Source organism: Penicillium paradoxum (genome assembly GCF_028828445.1).
Source record: "Penicillium paradoxum strain IBT 22861 chromosome Unknown utg000005l_segment0_segment0, whole genome shotgun sequence".
Taxonomy (NCBI): Eukaryota; Fungi; Ascomycota; class Eurotiomycetes; order Eurotiales; family Aspergillaceae; genus Penicillium; species Penicillium paradoxum.
Window position 1 is genome coordinate 4,163,178 of NW_026643183.1, and position 12,024 is coordinate 4,175,201.

The 12,024-nt window shown below is 48.5% G+C and overlaps 5 protein-coding genes across 5 annotated transcripts; 1 reads left to right on the top strand and 4 right to left on the bottom strand.

Annotated features, from left to right (window-relative positions):
• Nucleotides 1–355: 355 nt before the first annotated feature.
• On the bottom strand, nucleotides 356–2,863 carry N7457_006481 (uncharacterized protein; the record flags this gene model as incomplete). Its single annotated transcript, XM_057177525.1, has 5 exons — nucleotides 356–745; nucleotides 790–1,089; nucleotides 1,228–1,602; nucleotides 1,670–2,536; nucleotides 2,600–2,863. 5 exons carry the CDS (start codon nucleotides 2,861–2,863, stop codon nucleotides 356–358), a joined length of 2,196 nt encoding a protein of 731 aa, XP_057031827.1.
• Nucleotides 2,864–3,158: 295 nt separating this feature from the next.
• On the bottom strand, nucleotides 3,159–4,708 carry N7457_006482 (putative citrate synthase; the record flags this gene model as incomplete). The annotated part of the gene is made up of 5 exons (XM_057177526.1): nucleotides 3,159–3,241; nucleotides 3,291–3,373; nucleotides 3,435–4,184; nucleotides 4,247–4,444; nucleotides 4,494–4,708. The coding sequence occupies 5 exons, from the start codon at nucleotides 4,706–4,708 to the stop codon at nucleotides 3,159–3,161; spliced, it is 1,329 nt and encodes a 442-aa protein (XP_057031828.1).
• Nucleotides 4,709–5,042: 334 nt separating this feature from the next.
• N7457_006483 (GFA family protein) lies at nucleotides 5,043–5,578 on the bottom strand (the record flags this gene model as incomplete). The annotated part of the gene is made up of 3 exons (XM_057177527.1): nucleotides 5,043–5,123; nucleotides 5,192–5,400; nucleotides 5,458–5,578. 3 exons carry the CDS (start codon nucleotides 5,576–5,578, stop codon nucleotides 5,043–5,045), a joined length of 411 nt encoding a protein of 136 aa, XP_057031829.1.
• A 1,389-nt stretch (nucleotides 5,579–6,967) lies between these two features.
• N7457_006484 (uncharacterized protein) lies at nucleotides 6,968–7,650 on the bottom strand (the record flags this gene model as incomplete). Its single annotated transcript, XM_057177528.1, has 4 exons — nucleotides 6,968–7,021; nucleotides 7,074–7,280; nucleotides 7,339–7,457; nucleotides 7,509–7,650. 4 exons carry the CDS (start codon nucleotides 7,648–7,650, stop codon nucleotides 6,968–6,970), a joined length of 522 nt encoding a protein of 173 aa, XP_057031830.1.
• A 1,400-nt stretch (nucleotides 7,651–9,050) lies between these two features.
• N7457_006485 (putative C6 transcription factor (Leu3)) lies at nucleotides 9,051–11,219 on the top strand (the record flags this gene model as incomplete). Its single annotated transcript, XM_057177529.1, has 6 exons — nucleotides 9,051–9,068; nucleotides 9,117–9,223; nucleotides 9,280–9,591; nucleotides 9,640–10,077; nucleotides 10,149–10,408; nucleotides 10,468–11,219. 6 exons carry the CDS (start codon nucleotides 9,051–9,053, stop codon nucleotides 11,217–11,219), a joined length of 1,887 nt encoding a protein of 628 aa, XP_057031831.1.
• Between the last annotated feature and the right edge of the window lie 805 nt (nucleotides 11,220–12,024).

Here is a 12,024-nt window from a genome sequence, read left to right on the forward strand (position 1 = left end):
TAGCAAGATAGCTCAGTGCTTAGCATGTCTCTGCAGAAATCTAAGTCTGATATCCACTTATATGTATCGACCTATAATTCAGTCAACTGGCAGAACTATACTGAATTTTCTCAAAGCCAGCGAGATAGCGAGTCAACCAGAATAACCCATGATGGTACCAGAAACGATATGAACAAGGAAATATCCAAAGCAGCATACATGTATCCTTGTCTGATCCAGCGAAAACAATACTTTCATGTAGGTACAACCTTGGAACATCTGAAACATCAATATAGTCATCTACGTAACCACCTTTCCCCTTTTATTGAGGTCTGCTCGACAATCTCTGAGCGATAGATCAATAAATTTGCACCTCTCAACAACGGGACCTGGTCGTGGCAACAAAACTAGTCGTACTAATAGGACAATCCACGGAACGAAACGAGGTTGTTGTCGCATTTTTCATCGCGCTAGTCGTCTCGTTTGATTCGGCTTTGTGTCTGCCAATGAAATAGTTCATAGCAATTGGAGGATCAAAACCTGCCGCCCGCAAAAATTCTCTGATATCAAATCCGGAGCGGGCCTCCACAGTTTCGGGGAAGACATGTCCAAAGCACTTAGGGAATTCATACCCCAGAGGCTGTGAAAAAAGTAGATAGACGTAACGGTGATGTGTATTTACTGGTGCGCGAGGAGCTATGTATGAGACTGTTGGATGAGAAGTATCCTCGTCTTTACCAGGAACTAGGAAGGGGGGTTTGGCGTTCTGCAATCCGTTGAAAGGTTTGATTGGTACCAATGCAAGATCACCGACTGGATCTGTGTTCCTGGGAGTATAGCATCGAGATCGATGAATATCGCAATGTATGGTTTGTTGCATCTGAGGTTCATACTACTGATCTCGGGGATCATGCTGGTAGCTACCCCAATGTCAGAATGTGCAATCTCATGATTGGTAGTTGGCATACTTTGAATGTCTAATTCCATACCAGGGATGATCCAATCACTTCCAGGATATCGAATTTGTAATTGATGCCCAGAAGGCCATGGAAGGATTTGCGCAGCCACTGAGAGAGCAAATAAGAGAGCCGTTGTTGTTGGAATCATATTCTTTGAGCGAATTAAACACGACAGGTCAGCTACAGTAGTTGGATTTCAAGTGCGAAGATTCAACCAAGACACTATCCGGCTTTGCTACTCATTATATAGGCCTCCCTAGCCTGCATAGTACTAAAATCTGTCATGTACGATTCGCCGCTGTGAGTCAACCTCCGCTTGCCTCTTGCGCCATTCCCAACCCTGGGCATAAACAACGCCCAGAAGAGGCACCACAAGCATAATTGCGCCTGATACAATAAAATAGGTCCATTGTACGCCGATTAGTTTGATTAACGGATTGACCACGGCCGCAGCACCAGCACCCAAAAAACAACGAACGAGGTTATTAGCAGCCATTGCCGTGGCAGGCGTCTCGTAGTACAAGTCAACGATGAGAATGTTCATCACGTTGTAAGCTGCCGTAATACAGAAACAGATTACGAACACCATTCCAAGAGCAACCAGAAGAGGAGGCTCCAGAGGTATCAGTGCGCCGTAGATGACGACCGAGACAGCTGCAAGCATCTGAAAGGGGCAAATAAGGTCAACGGATACAAATTCTCAAGAGCAGGGATGTCTATAGGCCACATACCGTCATTGGCAAGCCGATCTGCAACCTTGCTTGCTCGATAGGAAATCCAACAAGGTCCTGCTTCTGGTTCCTGTGTACCATCTGACCGGCGTTGCGTCGGGTCCGGCGATAGTTCCAGTCAACTAATACTCCGTTGGCAGTTGCACTGAACAAGGACCCTAAACCTGCGGGAATGAAGCATAGTCCAATGCCGAAATCATCTAGATTGTAGATCCTGTGAAATAGAGCGGGAATCCCTGCAGTGACGGCGTAGTAACTGCTAAACACAACTCCATTTGCCAAAAGCACTAGTCCCACAGGTCGGCGGAAAAGCAGACGCAGGGTGGAGCATGGGTTTGAGATATTCACGCGATGCCTCGGCACGCTAGTGGCAGGCGGGGGTGCAGGGGAACTGTTGTGCAGGTAACTCCAAATCGAGCGATTCCATCCAACTGGAGGAGTTGACCCATTACCGACAATTGCGCGGCATGTCTCAGGGAAGAACAGTACCAGTGGTAAGAAGAAGGATCCAGCTGCAATGGAGAGAAACCAAAAAATTGCTTGCCAGCCGTAATATTTGCTCAAGACTCCTCCAATAATTGGTCCAATCGATGGAGCAAGAATATTGCCCAGAGATGCGAAGCCCATGTACATACCTCGCTCGGCAGATGTAATGATATCGGCTGCCACCGCAGATGCAAGGGCCACGGTTCCACTACTACCACAGCTTTGAACAGCACGAAGAGCCAACAGAGCTGGAAAACTATGTTGAATAGCCAGAGCAATGTTTCCGAAAATATATATCGCGAAGCAAAGGATGTATGCAGGTCTACGACCTGCCTGGTCTGCTAGCGACCCGGTTAACATGGGAGCGAGGCCCTGACATATCTTGAACGTAAGGAATATTAGCACATTGAAACAGCATATTGACAATATCTTTCGAGAATCTACCATGTATGTCGTGATTGTGAGATTTATCTGAGACGAGCTGACTCTCAAGTCCTTCGCGATTGAATTCAGCGCTGGGTAGTATATATTGGCAGACAGAGGAGAAAAGCTTGATGCTAATGCTGCAGTCAAGATAATGAAGCGTTTTTGAGGGGGTGATAACACAGAATATGGCTCAGTTCTGGGAGTAGCATTTAGCAAAGGCGTCTCTTCGTTAACCTCGCCTTCTTCTTGCGTCGGTGCGGGATGGATGTCCTGATCGCCCATGTTGAATCTGCTAATACAAGTAGAAATATAGCTTCTCGACTGACTGCTCGAGAGATTCATGTGAAATAAATAGCCGGGTCCTTTTGAATATTCATATGTACCGTAACTAAACAATCTGACTCGACCTCGGTGGTTTTCTCACGAACACGACCAATGCCTGAAATAAACCAAATCACCATCTGATCTCAAGCTTGGAAAGGGATTCAGAGTTTACAGATTATCATCGGAACAAAAGGCTTTCGTTACCAGAGGACCGATACATGAACTATTACTACTCTGCCAAGTTTCTGCTATCCTAGATCTTCGGTCGGGGGTCCATGTTGGGCTCCGCGTCACCCGTATAGAGATGAGTAGGCCGAAACAGCTTGCCGCGAGTGACTACACATATCAGCAATCCTGTCGGGACTCTATTCGATCTTGCCCTTACCCGTATACTCTCTCCAATGCGCCATAATGCCCATAATGCGATGAGCAAACATTGCCGCGGGTATTATATCCGGCTCGAAGCCACTAGATCAGTGTATTGGAAGCTTGACTCATTGTCAACATCCTTCAAGGTTACAGCACTTACATTCCAGCAAAAACAAAGTTGCCATAGAAATCCGCATTGGGATATAGGCCTCGAGTGCGGAAATATTCCTCCTTCCCAGCGGCTTCTTCGATCGCCTCGGCGGCCTTGAGTAGTGGTTGATGAACACCAGACAAATCTTCCAAAATACTTCTGATGGGACGGACACGTGGGTCCATGCCTTTGTAAGTGCGATGACCGTAGCCGAATAATTTGCGTGTTCCGCTTTTGACTTCTTCGATAAAAGCCGGGACGTTCTTTGGCTCTCCAATTTCACGGAGGGCACGTTGAGCCGACTCGGTTGCGCCGAAGTGCAAGGGCCCGTGGGCGGCAGCTACAGCGGAGATGAGACAAGACACTGGGTCGGTAAGAGATGAGGCTGTCACTAGTGCAGAAAAGACGGTCAGGGCCATCCCGTGCTCAGCATTGAGAATTCCGAAGCGACGAAAGCAGGATATGAGTATAGGATCTGGGCGGGTTGTCTTTGGGTCTACGACACCGGCCATCGTGAATAGATTCTCATAGTAGGTCTGGTTGGGCGAGGGAGCCCTGAATGGGATACCAAGCCGATGAGATCGAACCGTTCCGAAGACAACAGCATAGGTGGCGACGGTTTGGAGGATAATCCGGTCGGCCTCTGTGATATCTGTTTGGTACAAATTCGCATTCCGTGTGGCTGGAATGGCATCGGGTATACATGCCAGGTAAGCCGAAAGACCGGCTAAAATCAACGGCAGGGGGCTAGTAGACTTTCTGTATGTTGTGATATCTGTTAGAGGAGCCAACTAACCGTAAATAAAAGCAGAGAATCATACGGCAGATTGAGGATGGTCTGGCGCACAATATCAGGGACCTCTTGCATATGCCGTGCTAGTCTCTGTCGTAATTCTTCGCACTGCTTTGCTGTGGGATATGTCCCCCATAATAGCAGATGGAACATTTCTTCGAAGTCAGCTCCCCAAAGTTGGTCGATAGTATATCCACGGTATAGAACTCGACCGGTTTCGTGATCACTAGGGACCAATCAGCCGGCTATCATTAACGCCATGGTAAAATCCTCACGAGAAGCTGATAGCAGTTTCTATCACTGCAGTATTCTGCAAACCTGGATCGTAGACGCGCAATCCATGAGCAATTTGATCCGCACGATTGCCGTCAACTGACGAGGGCGCTTTGATGCGCTGCAAATCGGTCGCGCGTATTGCGTTGCGCGATATGGGGATTTCATAGTTTATACGAGTGCGTGAATCGCAGATGAACAAAGTGCCAGTCGACATTTTCAAGTACATAAATGCAGTCCGGATTGAATTGTGGTGTCTTCGTGAATTCAAGTTCAGCTTTTTGTTGCCTTGGGATAATAACGCCCCGAAACGTAGCACAGAAGAGACATTACCTGAATGAGCCTACGGTGCGACGCTGTACATGATATTGGGTTTGGCTCGGTCTATGCCATTGGCTTGAGAGGAAGCAAAGATTTAGTATGGAGTATTCTAATTGGTTCAACATCAAGTCATATTAGACGATATTATTTTATTTCTCGTGACTCGTCATTAAAGGCGCCCATGGAAAGAGTGGTTTTTCTTTCTTCGGATCATTCCAAAGTCACCATGTTTATTCGGGCATGTGCTTGAAGGGGTGCGCAAGGGACTCCTGACAGAAAGGAAGCTTGCTGACAGTCCAGATCTCAGTGTTCTACGTCAAACGAGGAGTCAGTCAAGATCCAAAAAAGTCCAAGATAAGCCCTAACTGAAAGCACTTACCGGCTTCAGGTTCTTCTTGATCTCTGTGTCCAGGGTACCAGCCTTGATGGCGATGATCTCAGGAGCGGCATCGGGATCGTGGGCGATCGGGGAACCACACTCAGAGCAGAAGATGCGGTGGACAGCGTGGCCAGAGGATCCCTTTCCAGCCCAGCTCTTGATAGGGCCCTTGATGGTCAACTTGTCCTTGGGGAAGACGGTGACCAGAGCTATACCACAGTCAGCAATTGTTTACCCTCCAAAGTCTTGTTGGACATGCGACTTACAGTAGGTTGAGCCACTCTGGCGCTGGCAGTCATCGCAGTGATCATAAGCAGTGATCAGAGGTGCGTCAACGTCCACGGTGTACGTGACGGCTTTGCAAAGGCAGTGTCCGGAGATAGGCATGATGGATGGAGTGATTCTATCAAGGTACTTGAGATTGAGGACCCCAGGAGAGGGAAGGAGGGGCTATTTAACAGCTACACCTCCCAGCGGTGCCAGCACTGGATCCAAGTGGTCGTCCATGGAAGAACGATACTTTGGGTAAGCTTCACGAGATCGTCAAGTCGCGACTACCTGCTTCTCCCCCGCGCCGATGCCGGTGGAACAAGTACCCGGTACATTTACGTCATAGCTACAGCGCCAGCTATGGGCTTTTCATTTTGTTGAACTTTTTTCTCCCGCCAATTTCAAAGCGAAGGTCTCTTCAATTCCAAATCTTTGTATTTTGGCTTGATTATTGGTCCCTGTAAGCCGTGGCTGCAAGGCCATGACAAATTATTGTGCCCCGCCATAGCTCCCACGCAAGGCTCGAGGGTCTGGGAACCCCTCCATCCTGCAGCCACACACTAAGCTCCCATTGTGACGATTTCAATTCGGAAAACCAGCGCATTCAGATCAAATCCATGTGGCTGATCTGTCAGGTCCGGGTCATCCTCGTGTCCGACCATCTCCGATTGGAGTAAACATCCATTGGTTCCGGATGGACGGAGTCAATAGACGCACAACCCGCAAGGCTAAGAAGCGTGGAAAACATGCCAAGAATGAATACACCTCAGCAAGATAAGAGATCTGATTTGTCAGGTCATGAATAACATCGAAGGATGATACATCGGCCCGTCTACTCCGTACTGGCGGCTGCAACGCTCGTAGTCGATCACTAGTGCACGTTCAATCACGACTCCCCCACTCCATACAGAGTACAACATACTATGAAGGTTCTGGATGATCGCCTTCTATAAGTAGGGGATGAAGCGAGAAAATGAGCTATCTCGCTGCGATCTGATCAATCACTATCGATACATACAAGGTGGGATCGTGACATGCTATCATTTGTAATCTGATGCCAAGAATCGGTTTGATCTTCATAGAGCTCGTCTACGGAGTATACTTTGTGGCATTGTGCATTCGAGACACCAGGAACCAGGAATAGCGGGCGGGGAAAGTATTTGGCCCCCAGAACGCAGCTCTAAGCATGGGCCCAGGCCTGGTGATTGGTCGATTCAAATGGGGCCACAGAAATTGTTGAGACTAGAGGTTCCGTGAGGTCTCGTGATGTGCAGGCATCACCTTCTTAGATAGTCCGGAGCTTCGTCTCCTTCCTAATACAACTCTCTCCCTCCTCCCTTTCTGAGTCCCACTTCGTAGTTCTCAACAGAAATCTCCCTCGCTATTTGTATATTACTACGGAGAACGGATGCCTGAAGCGGTGGTTGGATGTATTCTGTGATTTAATGATATAAAGCGTGTTCAATATGACTGATCTGGCATCGCTACATTATGTACTATAATCTTCTAGTAAGTGCCAAAGCTGCCTCGCCGGGCATTGTCGATCTTGTCGGCAGCACTCTGCAACATCTATCAGCCACCATCGCCACCGAAGCTCAAATTACCCACTTACCTGCATCTGGGCTGCCATGCCTCCGCGAGGGTTCTGACCGCCATAAACTAGAGCTTCGGCCTGTTGTGCATCTCGCGAATCATCCTTGGTGACGAATGCAGGAACGTCAGCTACAGCCGTAAGCCCCAAGGCTTCGTTATTGTCAGCAATTGACCGCACCTGTGCGGTGATGTAGCCGATCCCAGGCGGTTGATTGAACGCACGTCCCTATGGGGACTTTTCGTTAGTGATTTGACCTATAGTACAATCAAGGGAATTTCCTCACCTCTGTGGCTTGAATTTCATCAGCATCTTCCAGCGAGATCGCGCTTGATGGTTTCCGCGATACTTCAGCGACCTTATTTTCAAAATTCATTTGTCGCATCGAAAGACTCTGGGCCGTTGCTATAGTTGATTAGCCATGCACTACTAGCAATAGGGAGATCCTATATTCACCGGCTGGTCCACCACGAGCAGGTCCACGCCCTGTTAGTGCGCTCTCAGCCTGTGAAATGGCCGACACATCATCCTGTGTGATGCGCTGCCCGCTCTCGGCAGCAAGCTGAATCTCGGCAACTGTAGGGATATCAAAACTCATGGCTATACGCAAATAAAGAACATGCTTCGTTATTTTGTCCCTCGTCTGATTTCGCTCTTATGTGCTATATACTTCGGCTTTCGCACCGGTGATGTCACGGTGAGGATATATCAGTTCAACATGCTTTGCCTCCCCTCGTCAGTGGTGGGGGCGTTTGACATCTCCAGACTGAAATAGAAAATTCGACGTTTCGATTCAAGAGAATTTGCGGGGAATGCGCCATACCCTGAATTTGCCATCGACCAGCAGAAGCAGACCCCCTACCACACCTTTCCAAATCATCATCACTCCGTGGAACTGAGTCTGAAATAAATCAAATGTCTTGCCGAGTTTGTACAACCCGTCCGAGAATATCTGGAAACCTCCAAAGCAAAGCAGATAGCTCAAAACTTGTTGAATGGCCATGTTTTGAAGATTGCTAGTTTTTGAGTCGCCATGGTCAACCCGCTACCGATTGCCCCTGTCAGTGCCACCACATTCAACCATGAAAACAACATCAGAAGGGCAATTTGACGAATGAAATTCCTGGGCGAGATAACTTGGACCCTGTCTTGCCATCGAGCGCTCCGGCCGAACCGCGGCAACCGGTTATCCAACCACGAGATCTACCGAGTACCACGTTGCATAACATGGCATGCGGACCCTTTGGACTTTGGTCATCACCCAACATGCCCTCGTTGAGTCGATTGGTGAGCTTGCTAGTAATAGGAACTCTGTGGAAATGAATCCAAGTCACAACAAGTACCACCTGGTCCGAGTGCTCGCTTGAACTTCTTCTAAATCCCCAAGGTTCACCTTAGAAGAACATATCAATGCGCACAATCGACCGCTCTTGCTAGCGGTATTGGAGTTCCAGGTACGGAGTACATGACCCATCTTGGTATCTGATGGTAGCGTATTGTCAATATGGATGTCAGTACGGAGCAATTCGGTAAGATTGAGATCACATTTTGGCTCACAGCTCTATCACTTTGGCCCGATTTAGGCAGTGCAATAGCCAATCATCATTCTCATATCTTCCTGCCTCGTGAACGTGCATAAGATGCATTACATAATCGGCTTTATGCAGACTTCTGGCCTGAGGTTCTCCGGCAGTATGTTGGCGGAGGCCTCCAACGCTCCTTCCCTTTGGACCAATCAGAAACCCGCCACCATCCCGTTACCGGGATACAGCGCTACGACTCTGTCTTTCCCCTGTTTCGAGGTCGAAAAAACAAATCGAAGACAAGAACAAGGTCTCAGGCACCGGTTATGCTCTACTTATTGGTTTGAATTCTAAACCGGAGTGTGTTGGCTCAGTGCCCGAAATGGAGACGTATGAGAATCGATCTATCAGAAACAATCATACTAAGATTTGGAACATGCACAGATTACCAAAGAAAGGAAAGAAAGCATGCACAATGTGCCGCCAGCAGAAGGTATTGAAAAATCTATGTCGTCTAGAAACCTCGTTTTAATGCCAGCAGGCTAGATGCGATGTCTGGCGAGACGAGACTAAGCCGTGTACCCGATGCCGCAAACACAATGTCAAGTGCACGATAGACGATAGCTTCACGAGGGAACACAAGCGCCGGTAAGTGATCCAGACTGAGCAAGAAAAAAGGTGTCCTTACCTACGTTTCTCCAAAGCCGATACATCGCACTAGAACACGAGAACAAGCAGTGGCGCCAACAACTGTTGAGCTCGCAGCAACAACTGAGTCCCGATTCCCTACCAGCTTCTGTGCCAGCAGCGGCAGCGGAGTCGTTAGTACAACCGATATTTGGGGCCGATTCTCATCCAGGTGTTCCGCAAAATTTACCGCTGGCGTATCCGGCATATCAACTTCCACTGACGGACTCGTCACACGCGGCAATGATGCTAGGTAGTGAGGACACAAAGCCGCGGGCCCTCAAGAGTGTCACTGTCACAGGCGAAGAAATTGATGACCTATACCGATTGTAGGTCTTCCTAGATCTCATTGTCAGGGCATTGCTGACATTTTATAGGTTCTTCCATCATTATGCCTCGTTTCTACCAATCCTCGACGCACAAACCAAACCGAATACCTATTACACACAGTCTCCTTTCCTGTTTTGGGCCGTCATCGGCGTTTCCAGTCGGTCGTACCCCCGGAACCCAACTCTGCAGACTGCGCTAGCCCAAGAAGTCACGGAAATGGCGTTCGTGTCTGTTCTGTCGACATGCGCACCGTGGCACACGATTCAGGGCTTGTTGCTTCTGTTGACCTGGCCTTTCCCCAAAGAGAACCGTCCAGATGTGACATTTCCGCTGAGTGGAATGCTTCTGCACGTAGCGATGCAAAACGGTTTTCACATTCCAATGTCTAGCCATGAATTTTCTAGAGTGAAGATTCCGGCGCCTTCCGAAGTAGATATGGTCCGACGCTCGGAACTATGGGCCCATTGTGTTCTTGTATACCAACAGTCAGTGTCGTGTGCCTATCATTGCCTCGGTGAATCTTGCATTGAAAATCAGCTCTGCTAATTCATGACAGGTCATGTGTGATCAAAGGACAGTCTCCCCGCAATCTGGTGAGCTTGGCACAGGACGTCACACAACGCCAAGTCCTATTCGATATGATTGCCCCACACCTGGTTCAAAAGCTCAGATGCCAAGAGGTCCTTGGCAAATGTAGCGAAGCAGTTCTGGAAAATGGAGTGCGTGCCATGTCTCTTGATCAGGAACTGGTGTTGGATGCTCTACTGCGGAAGTATGAAGGAGAGGTGGATGACATTGCTTTGCAGGCTGTAGTTGGTTTGTATTACATTCTCAAAAGCGCAGTATGTTTACTAACGATGTGATCGTTTCTATAGATGATAAGAGCTATCATCTTCTCCTTTGCCGGATGGCGATTCAAAGTTTTCATTTCTACAAGCATCAAACCATCGTTTCCAGTGGATGCCTTCCACATCTGATCGTCGCTGCCTGCAATTTGGTAGACTACATTCAAGCCTTGGCAGACCGTTCAGGCTTCCTATTTATGGCACCTGTTCAAATCAGCTTCGGTCTACTCCTGGCTTCAATGTCGCTGCTGCGTATTCTCAAGAGCGACTTTGCATCCACTGGACTGGACACAAGTCGAGCTCGTGCATCGTTCTTCGCTGCCATTAATTTGGCCAAACGAATGTCTACCGACAGAAGCGATACAGCGGCTAAAACAATAACTGTGTTGAACCAGCTTTGGAATAGCAGCAAGGCGTTCCGCAAGCCCGACGGCTCGGAATATACCGCACTTCGAATTCGCAGTCGTTTAATCCTCAGCCAGATCCTCGATGCTGTCTGGTGGTGGCGGGATGAGTTTGATCCTAAAGCTCGCATTAGAATACGAGGGACGGAGTCTAATGACTGTATCCCCAGAACTAAATCGTCTACCGGTGTAGAGGCAGGGCGTGCTTTCATGGGAACTGAATCCACTAGAGAGCCTTCCAAGGGGTATCTCTCGACCTCGAATGCCCCTCAACAGGAAGAGTTCCAGATAAATGAGGATTATTTCACCAACTTTGAATGGCTGAGTGATGAAATCTTCTCTTTCCCTCCAGATTCGTCGGCCAATAATCTACCTTGATGATTCCCGAAGTCAACTCGAGTCCGATGAACAGTTGAAACCTATATTTCCACCTTCTGATCGACGTGGGGTTCCCTCTTGACCCGAGCTGCTCTCCAGTGGCTGCTCATCGAGTAATGATTCTCATATGCCGGATATGTCACCAACGTAGCTATGGGGTATATTTCCGGCAAGCCTACAGAATTTGAACCGCCCCCCCCCCCCCCCCCCCCGCCGTCGTCAAGATGCCAAGGCAAAGATCTGGCGGGTGAAGACCAAGCCGCTAGATCAAGCAACCATTCTTGGCATTGGGATCTATATGTTGCAGATCAATTTGTGCGCATGGCCTTGCAGAGCGGGACATGGATTCTGCAGACGCCCCTCCACGGAGTACAGGGCTCATAGAGACGTTGGAACGGGGCTAAGAAGCTTAGGTCAGAAGAAGTACGGAGTACAGTGCATTATCTATAGATCTACTCCGTACGGCGGATGCAAATCGACAAAAGAGCGGCTTGGCAGTACTCACACTACATATTTCATCCGCTGCAAGCATGGCATATGAGAATTATCAATCGACAAGCAAGCTATAGCCCCCCAAGAAGACTGACTACTCTGTTTGATGCTCGGGTATTCTTTGTTCCACACTCCGTGGGCGGTCTACAAAGAAGCAGCTTTTTAGCCTCGGATCCTGTCTCACAGGCTGTCTGTTTCGACTCCAGATCAACGGCGATTGCCGCAATTCCACTGCGATCCATTTTAGCACAAGTCATTTTATTTTGTAATAGCAATCGTTCTCATTGGTTACATCTTTTTGCATTATGTACTC